This window comes from Haemaphysalis longicornis, unplaced genomic scaffold (assembly GCF_048455015.1).
Source record: "Haemaphysalis longicornis isolate Haplotype H1 unplaced genomic scaffold, Haemaphysalis longicornis Haplotype H1 scaffold_477, whole genome shotgun sequence".
Taxonomy (NCBI): Eukaryota; Metazoa; Arthropoda; class Arachnida; order Ixodida; family Ixodidae; genus Haemaphysalis; species Haemaphysalis longicornis.
In genome coordinates this window covers 122510-136820 of record NW_027526380.1, presented here as the reverse complement: position 1 = coordinate 136820, position 14311 = coordinate 122510, and the positions used below count along the sequence as shown (strand labels likewise).

The window sequence follows — 14311 nt, the reverse complement described above, 5'->3', positions numbered from 1 at the left end:
AGTCTCGGCCCTGCCGTGATGAATGCAATGAAGGTTTGCTGAATTCAATTGTATTTTCCCACGTTTGCACTGCTGTTCAAATATTTTTTTAATGTGTTTTTTTGTTTGCCGTCACAAAAGTTATGCCCACATCTATCCTTAATTTTAAAAGAGCACTGCTAATATCAATTATGTATTTGTTTTAGATGCGACTGCATCTCATTCACTCGCCTTGTCCCTCCATACGGCGTTGTTGTTGTCCGTCCACACCCCTCCCCCATTCTCCTCGCCGCGCGAGCTGCGCTCTCCGCCGCTCACCCCCTCTCCTCTCCGATAGCGAACACTCTCTTGCGAGGGGCATTGGATTGGATTGGATTTGGATTGGATTAAAGTGGATTGTGTTGGATTGTGTTGCGTCATAGCCGCGGCAGGGGGTTCACGGCACGTTTGTCGCGATGGGAGAATCAACCTAACGGAAACAACAACGGAATCCCCTATGCCTCGCACCTACACAGGGGTTCCCGCGAGGGGAGGTGGGAGAAATTTTTACATCAAATACTGCAAATGTTTTATTTTTGCTACTACAAGTGCTACCACATTTGGCAGTTTGAAAGTGTTTCGCCCTTTCGCCCTTATAAACTTCCCGTTCAAGAAATCCTTCAACTTTTTGCCAGGTGGCTGAATTGAGGGGCAGACAGGCTGGCAAACATACAGACAGGCAGACCAGAAATGTCATTTTCAAGTATCCCAAGAAAGACTGTCATCTTTAACAGGTTCCTTCTTACAGCTTGAGCAACTTTGCACCGTGTTGAGTGAGGGGAGCTCGTAGTTCCCTCAGGAAGAACTACACGGCTCACATCAGTGGTTTGATGGAGAACCCAGTGGCGAGTCGACTGGTCAGAGTGGCCTCAGTGGTGAACAAAACTACACAATGGCTTGCATGCAACCTGTCTGTGTCTGTCAGTGTCTGAGTTGCATGACTACCTACCGCAAAGTTCCGAGCGAACGCCCGCCCCCGAAACATCACCCACCCCCCTTTGGGGGTGAAATATTCAATTTACTAAAAGACCCCAAACATCGTCCACCCCCCAAAAATCGATGGTTTTAGCGCCGATGAGTGCAGAAAATAAACTCGAATAATCTATTCATGTGTTGATGCGGTCACTTATTTGTCCTTTCTGCACTTGAGGCGAAGGCTCGCCCATCTGGTATTTTTTTTTCTTGATATCTCCGCAGTTTTGGTTGGGGGTGTGGCCACTTCTTTCTAGTTTTTTGCACGTGACCCGAAAGATTGCCCATCCTGTTTTTTTTCACTTGATATCTCTGTATTTGGGTGGGCGTTCTTTCGGAACTTCACGGTATGGTGGTTTGGGCCACACTAATTAGACACTCTGTTAAGATCAAACTGTAGCATGGATAAACATGAATTGGAAGAGGTTATCGAATATAGCACACAGAAAGAGATTTCGTAAGACTGTCTTGCTATGATAAAAGAAAGAGGAGAGAGTTATCTTTCAGAACAAATAAATTGTCTCGGGGAAAGTTCAAAGGGGGATGCTAGGTAACAAACTCGAGGACGGTGGTTCGATGGGTGGTGCGTGTGTTGCCAGACCCAAGTTAACACAAGCACCGCCTAGGCAGCATTCGTGTGGAGGCTGGGCGGAAGAAGTCCAAGCCAGAGTGGACTCAGGAGCGGCTGTTCATCACAGGTGTGTGTGTCTTTGTGTGTGTATCCCCACTTGCAGACGCAGCCGAGACGTGGCACAACCCGCTGCCCGAAGTGGACGACTTTGGGGACTTCTGCCACGTCCAGGTGATCGCCCCCAGCACTCCCGAGAAGCCCAACCTGCTGGATGAACCCCTGTGCGGCGCTTTCTCTTCGCAGTCCCACGACAGCGTCTCCATAGGTACTACCCCTCTGCTTCCCGCGCTCTTTAAACGTCGTCCTTCAGCTGTGCGCCCTGCGGGCATAGTGGCACAGGCTGCGCCATGTCTGTGCTGAAGCGGCACGAACGTGGCTGTTTCCAGTGTTGCCGAGCGAAGAAATTGACAGCTGAACTTTTCAGCGAATACCATTTATAGACCAGAATCACAATAAGAAGTCGCCATCAGCACTTTTATTGAAAGCGGCCATCAAATTTCCGATGCAAATGTAGGCCTACTGCATCTAGGCAGCTCAGCCACTCAGCTCCGGAGGCGGGGCGATCAAAGCAACGCCTCTACCGGCCTCCGCAGTGTGTTGGCGTGCTCACAAAACAGTGAGGTCGGCCATGGTTCTGCCATACACAGGGCGTGTATGAAAGCGCGGGAAATCACTTTAGCGATTTTGTAACCTACATAAGCGCACAAAACATGCGCAAAATAGAATGGGCAATGCGGCTTCCGGAGGTCCTTTCTTTTTCTTCGCACTTCCGGTATCGAGAGTATAGTTACCCTTGTACAGTGGCATTGGGAATACTTGCACTAAGGCAGTACTGCTCATACAAATCCACTGGCGTGCCTAGCCTCTTCTTAGTGGCTGGAGGGACCAGTCAGATGTGCTTTCTATGTTCACAGCATGTTGAGGAGGGACCCGCATTTTTGCTCCCTAAATGTGTGCTACATTTTTATTCACCACTTTTGCCATCTCGTCTTATTTTTAATTCTCTTCCCCCATTTCATTATCAAAGACTGGTTCATGAACACTTAGATGTGATAAGTCCCGACTGCATGGGTTATTATTTTTTTTCCTTTGCAGCTGTGTTTGGGAAGCTCTATAAATGCGTTGGCAAAGATCTGATTTGATTCGCAGTCCCAAATTGGATATATGCACACCCCTAGCAATCAATGCACGAACGGATGGTATATTGTGTTTTCACGCGTATAACCCACCTTTGCATATAATCCGCACCCCCACTTTCAGCCTGCCAGAAAAGAAAAAAAAATCCACGTATTACCCACACATTTGATACAGGAAAGGCTGCACCAAAGCTGCTGCTCAAGAAACGCATCACATACTATGTATACTGAAAAGCGTATATTTAGCAAGTAGAATGCACTGACGGCAAGGTGAAAGTCGCAATGCACTAATAAAATCCAGTTGTTAGAGTGCGCTTGTCCTTGTTTTTTCATCCTTGTCCTTGTATGTTTTGCACAATTGCTGCAATGGAAGGCTTAGTCAGTGTTACTGCGTAGGAGCTTCATGGCACAACGTGCATTGCAGTGAAGCTGCACTAAAGGATAAACCCCGTGTATTATCCGCACCCCTACTTTGCCACTGAAATTTTTGCATTTTTGGTGTGGGTTATACGCGCGAAAATGCGGTAACTGTGACGTCACTGTTGCCCACCTTGTGCTAGCTTGTCTCGCCCCAGTGCGGTTGTTCCTTATAACAAGCAGAGCTGTGTGCAGGTGATGGACTGTCGGTCAACAGCCTGGACTTTGGGGCTCGCGAGGGGTCCCTGTCCAGTCGGCACGGGTCGGTGCTGAGCCTGGACTTCCGGGTGGCCAACAGCGACGATGAGGAGACCACTTCGGCGAGGACGGCTGGCTCGGACGAGGGCAGAGGCAGCACTGCTGCCAGAGTTGACAGCCAGGAAGAAGGGTCCCCCGAGGAGGCAGGTGAGAGGCCAAGAATGCGTGTCGTGCCTTTTAAGTGCAAAGCACTTTCGGAGCTCGCCTTGTCGTAGCTCGCTCGCTGGACCCAAGTAGAACCATACGGTGTTCCGTGGTAGTGGCTGTCGTCACGGCGTAACCCAGAGGCTTCGAAAGCCAAGCGGTTTATGTAGTCATAAGCATTCGAAACTTGTGAACCGCTGGCGCTTGTCATAGGTCTCGCTGTTTTTTAGCACACAGAAAACTGCAGGCACATTTGAGGCAAAATATACGTAGTTAACCGGCAGTGCCCGTGTTCATTTACCGTATAATGCGGAATATAGGTCGAGATTTTTTACAGAAAAATTTGCCGAAAAGTCACCCCTCGACCTATATTGCAGTCATTTGGCAGTTGTCATCTGGCGACCGGGCAGCCCATCGAGCCCATCCAAACCCCAAAAGCGCCATCGCCACCACCATCAATCGGACGCGACGCCATCTTTGTTTTGTCGCTTCTATCGCTGTCGGCGAATGTGTGCGTGCTATTTTCTTCTTGCTCAAAATGAGTTAAGGCACTTGGTGCCAGTTCACAGCAGCATTTAAAAAGAAAAGTTGGGGGTTTTCCAAGGCCAATGACGTGTCCGCCTTGCACCAGTTCGGTATCACCAAAAAACTGTTGCTAGCGGCGTTAGCTGAGGGGGCAGCGCTCGGTATGCAACGCTCGGAAGACCTCGCTTCATGGGCGCTGCTCTGTGCACTTGTGCTGCTGTACATAGGGGCAAATTTTGTCCGCTAGCATCGTGCGATGTCTCTACGAATGGATACCCCGAGATGTTTGCTGACCGCCTGCACAGACTGGCTGTCGCCACGGTCTGCACACGAGTGTCCCATGCTTTGCGCTCGCTTCACGATGACATGGTCTTGCGAGTGTTTAATTAGTAAGTGCTGCATAAGCAATTCCCTGGACTGCACCGAGGACGACCTGCTGTGTGGGCGACAGCGAGCCAGAAGCAGTCGTCCGACGATACTTCAGACAGTTTTAAATGAGTAATCTGAGACGAAACAAGTTATAGTCTCAATAAAACAATGGTTGGTACCTAATTTTTTTTTTTACATTTTTCGGCTACAAGGTAGGGGGGTCGACCTATATGCCGCCTCGACCTATATTCCGCATTATACGGTAGTTGGGACTGCTCGTTGGGTTGATTTTTACGATAGTAAGCGAAAAAAAGTGGCTGTGCAACGCCGGCACGTGCGGGAGGTAAAGCGAGCACAAAAAGAACAGAACTCCCACTGGTGCAGTTTCAGGCAGGGGGCGCGAGAGCGCTGCGAAGTTAGGAAATTTGAAATGCGTTGGGTGGTAGCAGTGAGGGGATAACATAACGGTGCTACAGCCCATTATGGCAAATCACTACTCTGCACTTCCGACAGCTTTCACATTGAGTGGAACGGCTTTAATCTTTTGTGTCTGTGTTTGATTATCTATCTGCTGCTCCGATTCCTTCGGGAATCCGGGGTGTATCTGTACATTTAATTTCCCCTTATGCTGAATAGCAAACTTCCGCAATAAAAAAAAATGAAATGAAACGTACGGGAGAAGTTAATTAGGAAACGTTTCATAATGACCCATGGGAACTCCAGAAATTGTGCATTCAGCCAAACGTGGCCATTTTTGAGCAGCTAGGTTGTGCAGCAACGTAGCTGGCAGCCATTGTGGTGGCTAGAAGGGGAAGTGGGAGTTTTGTGGCAGCCAGCGCGTGCAAAGCTGTGTAGTACAGTCTGTATATACAGTCTGTGTAGTGCAGTCTGTATATACAGTCTGTGTAGTACAGTCTGTATATACTCATGGTATGTTGTTTCTTTGTGTTAAATAAACCACCATCGAATCGAACCTTGCAATAACAAGTCTGGCGGGGAAGCCAAAACATTCGCTTTTGCGGGAATTTCGTTGCTGCGAAAATGGAACATAAACGACAGAAAAATCGCACACAAACCGAAAATCTATTTGTAAAAGTCGGTTATAACACTTTGCAAGCCTTACCTTGCAGTAAAACTTCACAGCTCAGCTCACACGCTACAAGAAGTGCTCCATTGCTGGTCGTGCGAACCTAATAACAACCATATCAAATGCATCCAAACGCATAACGTCCCGTGGTTTCACCTTCTCAGCACGTTTTTATCCCTGGTCCGCGGCACCGAGTACGTCCGAGCATGCAAGCCAAGTCCAGCTTCTTCTGTTGACGAACTGTCTCTGACAGTGGCACCTCATTGTTCCAATGCTGTTTGCAAAACTAAGTGAGCGCTGCTTTGTTGACGTCCAGAAAGGCCACAGCCATCACGGTTTTGTTTTGTGCATGTGCACCATTAAAGAGTGGTTTACTCGTCGGCGCTATCTTCCCTTCCTGCACTTGGGCCACTGACTTGAACAATGACGGCTGCCTTATCTCGTAGCGATAAAAACTTCCACTTTTGATTCAGAGCAAACTTGCTGATTGCCACGCACACAATGAATGCACGAACGCGGGCTATAAAAGCGACAGCCCAAGCCTTAGAAAAGACATGCTGTGAGTCACCATGTGTCGCCCCCTGGTGGTGTCGCTGTGAGGCTGCCTCCACGGCCACCTGTTGCATGGTCTTTTATCTAAACAAATATGGCGGCGGCCATGCAAGCGCACTGTGGCAGAAGTTTACGCACTTCGAGTGTGAAAAAAAATGCATTTGAGCACTTTTTGGACACTGTTAGCTTCAAATGGGTAGATTTTTTTTTTATTGCGCCATTTCGCCCCAGGGCATCAGAGGAATTGAAAAAAAAAAAAAAAACGGGTAGATAAAATGCCGATTAGACGTGCAGTGAAATTTGGTAACACGGTATCGCTTTCCAAAAACATTTTGTTGCCGCAAGATATAGAATACATGGGCTTCTATGGATGTCCGCCGGGGATCCGAAAATATTTTGTTGCCGCAGGAATTTCGTCCTTACGGGATTTTGTTATCGTGGGGTTTGACTGGTCGTTCATGCTGGCGGCAGGGGGTTCAAACATTGCATCTTAGTCGCCTGTTGCACTGTGGCTGAAGGCAGCAGTTAGCCTTTGCAGTTCCACAGCGCAGTATATGCTGTAACCGCTGTTGCGTCTTATATTTGTGGTAAGGTTGATTCTTTGGGAATGACCCGCCGCGGTGGCTCAGTGGCTAAGGCGTTGCGCTGCTGAGCACGAGGTCGCGGGTTCGATTCCCGGCCGCGGCGGCCGCTTTTCTGATGGAGGCGAAAAGCAAAAACGCCCGTGTGTACGAGATTTCGGCGCACGTTAAAGATCCCCAGGTGGTCAAAATTAATCCGGAGCCCTCCACTACGGCGCGCCTCATCGCCTGCGTTGCGTCGGCGCGTAAAACCCTACAATCAATCAATCGATTCTTTGGGATGACCTAAGTGACCATGTCTAAACCAATGGCAAAACCTCAGGGCCAAACAAGCTGATTTGTGCCTGGTTGCTGATTACGCCCCCCCCCCCCCCCTCTTAGAAAAAAAAAAGAAAAGGAATCAAGGTGTCAACTTTCGCTATAGTGTACGATGAAGAGAGGTTAAGCGTGGCAGCGCACCATTTTGCGCACACGAGCCCTTGTGCAGTGCAGTCCACTTATAACGATACCACATATAACGGTATCTTGGTAATACAGTGGAACCCCTTTATAAGAGACAAGTAGCAGGCAGCAGTTTCTGTCTCTTATACGAGATGTCTCTTATAAGCAGGGAACCATGTTTTCACTTACTAATCAGACCCTAGTTCAATGTGGGCACCATATGACTAAAATAAGCTCGAAAGAATGGTACAGCATGTTGCAGAAGATTCATTCTAATTTACGTTTGGCCCCCAGAATTTCTGAAACAGTTCTGAATCTTTGTTTGCTTCATGACTGTATTTACACTGTTTTTTACAACCGATTCTACAAGCTTTTTTTCCTTTCACTGTTTGTGGAAGATGAATCGTAGTTGTTGAGTTCACAAGCCTGATGAATAGCCAGAGTGCACAGCTCCTTCCGCTGTGTGCTCGGATTATTCATTACGCTTGCAGGACTCAACATCTGCAGTGCTTCTTGATTGGGAGCTATGCGAGTGGGAGAGCCCGCATGTGCGGTCACGCACCAATGGATGGCAGTAAGCTTCAACCACTTCTGTAAGTTGCATTTCCATTGGCAGGGCTTCTCAACATCATTTCACAGCTGACTGAACCACTGTGTGTTTGCTGAAGTTATAATAAATAGCGACTGCAGGCGTCTGTCGTCCACCTGTGTTTCCACAATGGAAGCAACTGCAATCAGTGACTGGTGGCACTGCATCTGAAGTTAAAATGTCTGTTACAAGTGAGATTATTGATTAAAGCTCAAGGATGACTTGTCCCTTATATGCCTTTTACATCCGATGTCTGTTATAGAAGAGGCAATTTAACGGGAAAGATAGGGCAGCCAACCATGTGGGTGAATAGTGTCTCTTATACCAATTTGTCTCTTACATCCATGTCTCTTATAACGAGGTTCAACTGTAACAATAAGTTGACTTGGGAGTGTGAGTTTATGCATTGAGGCTATGGGAAGAAAACCCGCATACAGTGAAACCTCGTTATAACGAAGTTGAATAGTGGGCGTAAATACTTTGTTATAACCCTTAGTTTGTTATAGCCAATGTCCGTATCGATTGACAATTTACATGCAAGAGAGCATGCGCTCACCACCAAAGTAGCTTGCGAAAACAAGAAAAGCTAGCGAAAGAAAACAGCAAGGAATCGTTACTTTACTCATGCCAAATGGCTCATGCAAAATCATTCGACAGCACGTGAGCTGGCGGTTGGTTCACTTTGCTCCCTGTCATAGCATGCAATGTTGATTGAGAACAGGAGCCTTTGCTCTAGCACGGTGTAGAGGCAGCAAAGAATGGAGCTGCTTACGTCTACTCTTGGCAGAGCAAAGCCGCCCACTCCAGGAGGCTCGCCTGCCTTCGTTGTTGCATTTGCCCCAACTCAATGCTTTCCCCACAGCCTTCGTTGTCGTGGCGAAATTTTGCTTCCGGGTCAGCTTTCTTGAACTGCAGAGGCTTTGTTATGCAGAAACTACAGCAAGTTACCATCTTGTATCAAGTGGGCGTAAGGGTAGTTGTTCATTGTAACGGGGCTGTAGTATCGAAGTTTCACTGTACAGGCGCTTTCGTTGGAAGTGCGTGTGTATGAGCAACACTGTGCTACTAGGGGGGCTAAAGATTAGGGCCGCCCTTTACTTGGCATGCTGGAAGGGTGTGTGGGTCTTGCTTGCACCAACCCTTTTGGGCCAGGCATGCTGCCAGCTGCAGCCTCTCGTCCTCTCTTTAGATGGGGCGTCGGACGCTCAGCCGGATGCAACGAGCCAGCCGATTCTGCTGCTGGACAAGTACAGTGTCATCCGGGGACTCAACCAGGTGAGGCCCGTCTGCGCACAAGGTGCGAATGTGTCTGCCACTGCAGCTATCTGCGGTCACAGGTCTCAACACGTGGTGAAGCAGAAACTGATCCATCCGTGCAAGGACAAGAGCTAGTGGGTGGAAGGGGTGCCTGGAAAGGGAATGGTGAACTTGTGCGCTTGCTTAATTTAAGGGACGAGGTGGGTCTTTAGACAATATATTTTATTTTAGTGCCAGCTAGATGAAAAGTGGCGGTCTTAAGCCGTTTTTTAGGCTGATTTCAAATATGGTTTTAACTTAGCGGCATTTGGTGAAGAAATACAATGCTTTGAAATTTATTTATTGAGGCATTTCTTACAAGGGTTTAAATCTTTCTTAAAGCTTGTTTTGGTTCACTGTCCTTCCCCCAGGAGGAGGTGGTCGGGGGCGAGGCGGCATGCATGGACAGCTGGGCCCGCTGCCTGGAGAGCGTGCTGGAGCTGGTCGCGGAGGCCGACTCCATCTTCAACCGGGACGCCAGCAGCCAGGTCTGTCGGGAGGCCCTGGACACCGAGGAAGGCGGCGCCTACGTTCGCAGTGAGTACTGGCCTCCTGAGCAGTTACTGGATGCGCAGGAGTTGCCAAGCTCCTCCCCACGGGCACTGTTAAGACATATAGAGGCGCGCCTGCAGGGGGCGCCACTAGGGAGGGAGGAAGGCTAGGATTGGCTCACTGACTGGCTTGTCCATCGACTCCATTACTGTTACAAATACACCTATGTTTATTACACTATTACACTATATTACACTACACCTATGTTTGATGGTGCAGTGGCTTCAAGGCTAGTGAGGCCTGCATACCTCGCGCTGCTCTGTCTCGGAGGCCTTGCCCTCGACCACTGCCCCCTTTTGGCTTGTGCCCAAGCCGCCCTCATTCCTTAGGTATTCAAAACCTCGAGCATCTTGCTTTGCCGACTGATGCTATGGATGTTCTTCACATTCGCTGAGATGTCCTGCGAGCAGCAGCCAGCCAAGGCAGGAACCGTTCAAGGGCAAGGCCGCTAAGGTCAGGGGATTCTGGACATCTCTCTGGGTTCTAGGGGGCCGGTGCGATGCTTTGAGCAGCAAGCCAAGGCAGGAACCGTTCAAGGGCAAGGCCGCTGGGGTCAGGGGATGCCTCGCATACCTTGAAGTTGCGCTGCGCCATCGTGTGCATTTCACAGGGCCGTTCCTCCCAGGTTTCACGACTACAAATGTTGAGTAACAGAACCCTTGGCCATGGCTAGGCTGAGAACGCTCGTTTAATCCTGCCCTTTTTTTCTTTACTAGCTCATATTCCCTCCGTGGCACGCCGTCTTCGTCCTTTCTTTGAACAGTAGCGATGGATGTCATTCCTGCGAGATATTTCCTAGCGTAGTGGACAAGTTTTGTTTGTCGCTTGCGGTTATGTCACACGCAACTTTGATTGTCATTTTTGTGTTCACCATTGACCTGCCGCAGCCTGATGTGTGCTCTAAAACTGAATTTTGGGCATTGGTATAAGCATTTGCGCATCTGTAAACCTGTAAATGATAAAGGAGGTGAAAACGAGTTTTTTTTCTATAGGGCTGCACTGTGTTTTTCAGGCCAGTGCAGAATGTATTGCTTTTGTTTACTAAAAGGTCAGGATGTTGGCATGCACCGAGCGTTAACTTGAAGCTGAATGCAGCACATCTACCTCTGTGTAGGTAATGTACTTTCAATTAAATAACGTTCATTTAAAAAATACAGCAATGCAGGTTTAATTGTAAGAAATTGTGTGGTTGGCACGCACTGCAACAGGGAGTATACTGAAGCCGAAACGCCCGTGTCCTCTGACATTCAACCGCTTTATGACTCGCCAAAGTTTGTTTTGAAGCGAATGAAAAGTGGAACCTGGGTGAATCATCTGGGGAGATGTCAGTAGGGGGCCGTTAAAAGGGCCATGCGGACAAAATAGAAGTTTGTTTCATTCGAAAGATTTCGTGCTTTATAGTGCCCCCAGTGCTTGTCCAGCAGCGAATGATGCTGTATTCACTGAGAAATCAATCAGTTCAGAAAAAATTTTGACTCTCCTGCCAAATCGTGTTTTCGGGACATCAGTAATGAAGTCATAAGTGCGCGTATTCAAACTAACTTCTACTGTGTCATTTGGCTCTGCAGCCTTGCTTGCCGCCATTCCTCCCAGATGGCGCTACCATACTCATCCATGGGCCGGTGTACGCTGTTGCTTTGTTTTCTTACTGCATTTTCAGGCTTGTTTTTGCTACTTAGAAAGTAATCGTTTCGTGAAACAAGGGGTATGCTCGACACACTCTCGTAAGACAACATCGCTTACGCCAGTCGGCCAGTGTCTTGTAAGACAACTCCAAAGCGCAGCAGTGCTGTCTAGCTAAAACAAGATAATGCGCCCAGTACCAACAGCAGTGTGCATCGGTACTTCTATGCTTACGTATATTTTCGTAGCTTTAATTGTTTACCGCACCGTTCTTACTTCAGTAAGATTATTATGCATTATGTTTAAGTGCAAATAGCTCGTTCGGCAAGCTTATAAGCCCTGCCTAATTTGTATCTGCTTTTTCCGGCCTCAGCCAATCGCACAGCTGGGCACATTTGACATCATAGGTTCTGTTGTGGGAAATGAGCTAGTGAGTCGCATGGCCATTCTCTTTCTTCCTAATAATATAGCTTATTTCAGCGAAGTTTACTATGAAAGTGGTGTCAGTATGATTCCAAAGAGGCACTCTTTCGAATGAACCAAACTTGTGTTTTGTCGGTACGGCCCCTTTAAGGAAGAACCAGGCCGAAGTACATCGTGAAACATTCTCGAGTTCTGTCGGTTAGTGAATGTGGTCGCCGACGTCCACGGCCGGTCTGGATGCGTGCGCCAGCCGTGCGTCACCAAAGCTAAGTGGTGGAATTCGCACTAGACGCTCCATGATGGGGACGGATCAGAGACCAGCTGCGCAGTGAGTGTTGCCCTCTCTCCCTCCTGTGGTGCAGACTTGTGCGAGGTGTACCGGGTATGCCAGCGCATCGCCCTGGCATCGCGCCTTCTGGGCCTCCACTCGGACCAGGTGGACAGTCTGTGCGGCCAGGTGCAGGCCACCTGGCAGAGGCTGGCCTCCTTCCTCGAGAACTCCTGCCTCCTGGTGGGTATCCCCTGCGATGCTGTACACAGGCGCTGGCCACGACCCGTCCACGACATGCTTGGGGCTCTGACATCACTCACCGAGCTGCCAGGGGGTGGGGGGAACAATCACTGCGGGCCTGAACGAAGAATCTGCAATACGTAATTGCTAATTTATTGTGGCACCAGTTGGCAGGCGGTTTTTAAAGCGACACTGAAACGAATTTGTCAAAAGTCTGTTCGTGTTTGCATTGCCTAATGTGATAAAACAAACACTCTTCATCGTTTATTGGGTTGGTAAAATAGTATTTACTTCGTACAGCCTAAATGAACTGGCGAACTGGTCAGGTCCGCCCTGCTAGTGACAGGGCTTGCTCCTTACTTGCTCCCAGCCTCCTTACTACGACGCTCTAAATTTCAACACTAACGCTGCCCACCTGTTCACAGCATCCAACATTTTAGTACCTGGCGTGTCTCCATGTTACATTGCGTGGTGTAGCACACCGCACCGCTTGGGCCCTGCTTGACGTTGAAAGTGTGCGGGTAACTGCGCAGAGCCTGGAGGTGTCCCCCGCTGAGGATCCCCGGTGGCTGCCCAGTGGGGAGGAGTCGGCCCGGTCCTGTGGTGTGTGCCTGCTAAACGTGGACAATGCGGACATTGCGCCTTCCAAGCTGTCGTACAGTGGCCGCGAGTACCACTCGCCGTGTGCCAACCTGTGGGTGAACTGTGTCAACTCGCTCCTGCCTGCCGTCACCCCAGTGCAGCTGCTTTAGAGCCACCCAAGAAGAGGAGCGGGGCCGCCCAAGAAGAGGAGCAGTGCCACCCAAGAAGAGGAGCGGTGCCGCCCAAGAAGAGGAGCATCTGGGCGACTGCAGTGTAGCAGGGAACACTGGACACGTCGTCTTAGGCCTTGGACATTTTTTTTAAGCTGCACACCATGAACTGACAATGCTTTCAGCGTTTTTCTTAAACGTTGTTCCTCCCTGCATTAGGAGGCTCCAGCAGTTTCTAAGGCGCTACACACTGAAATATTAGCGACGCTTAATAATAGCAAGTTGTAGGGCCCAGTTGCCCTTTCTTGCGGTGCAATGCCAGCATGCGTGGAAAAATGCTGATCAGAAAGACAGCGAGAATATAACTAGTTGCCGGAGCCAGAAATGGTTATCATGTCATGATTGGTGAGTAGTGCTGAGTTTATAGAAGCAGAAAACTGTTCGAAAGCTATTGGTTCTGCTTTTAACATGCTTTTTCTTTTTGCGTTTAGAATATTTTTTTCGAAAATACTTCGATGCTTTTGCACCGATCCCTAAGGCGTCGTATACATGTGGTGCTACCAACAGTTTCTGTGAACACAGTGTCTTTTTTGTTGTCATAGAGGGATGGCCGGGCATCGTTTCATTTTGTGATCTTAAAAACGGCAGGATTTAAATGAAATGGTGTTGTTGTGGCATCAGAATCGTTGCACGTAACCATGACAGCAGCCTACTGAGGGAGGCCTGCCCATTGCAAGTCATGTGGTCGTATGACCACAGGGTTGGGCTGTCAGATATTAGTGAGTGCCGAAGGGAGATGTTGCGGTGGGGAACAGTGCAAGGGTCGACGAGCAGGGAAAGAACTTTTTCATTGAGAGGAGGCTTGGGGCAAATGGAACGGTGTAAAAGACGGAGCTTGTTGAAGAACTTGTCCATCCAAAGGAGGCTGGTGGCCAACAAAAAAGTGTAAAAGATTGAGCTTGTTGAAGAATTTGTCCATCGAAAGGAAGCTTGCTACCAACAGAACAGTGTAAAAGGCCGAGCTTGTTGAACTTGTTCATCGAAAGGAGGCAGTCAAAGTGCTAACGTTATAGTCGAGCGGAAAATGAAAATTTAGGGGCAGTAAAGTGCCAACCGTTAGTTCAGCCGATGGCAGAAATTTTGTGGTAGTGAAAGTGTCAAGGTTGTAGTTGAGCGAATGGCGGAAATTCTGGAGCAGCCATAGCACCCAGTCCGCAGTCCAGCTGTTGGCGAAAATTTTGGGGTAGTCAAGGCGCCAGTGCTATAGTCGAACCATGGGCACAAATTTTGGTGCAGCAATTTTGGTTCCCAGGCTATATTTTAGCCGATGGCAAAAATTTGGGGGTAATCAAAGTGCTAAGGTTAATGTTGAGGGGTAAGTGGAAATTTGGCTGCAGCAAAAGTTCCCAGGCTATATTTCAGCTGATGGCGAAA

The 14311-nt window shown here is 48.7% G+C and overlaps 1 protein-coding gene across 1 annotated transcript in view; it reads left to right on the top strand.

The window, feature by feature from the left end:
• LOC144137713 (uncharacterized) overlaps positions 1 to 13362 on the top strand; it is a 30295-nt gene extending 16933 nt beyond the window's left edge. The window contains exons 6-11 of the mRNA XM_077669649.1: positions 1725 to 1886; positions 3370 to 3579; positions 8910 to 8995; positions 9388 to 9553; positions 11977 to 12125; positions 12659 to 13362. Of these exons, the coding sequence (XP_077525775.1) occupies positions 1725 to 1886; positions 3370 to 3579; positions 8910 to 8995; positions 9388 to 9553; positions 11977 to 12125; positions 12659 to 12877 (992 nt within the window). The 3' untranslated portion in view covers positions 12878 to 13362. The remainder of the gene's footprint in view (positions 1 to 1724; positions 1887 to 3369; positions 3580 to 8909; positions 8996 to 9387; positions 9554 to 11976; positions 12126 to 12658) is intronic.
• Positions 13363 to 14311: the final 949 nt, after the last annotated feature.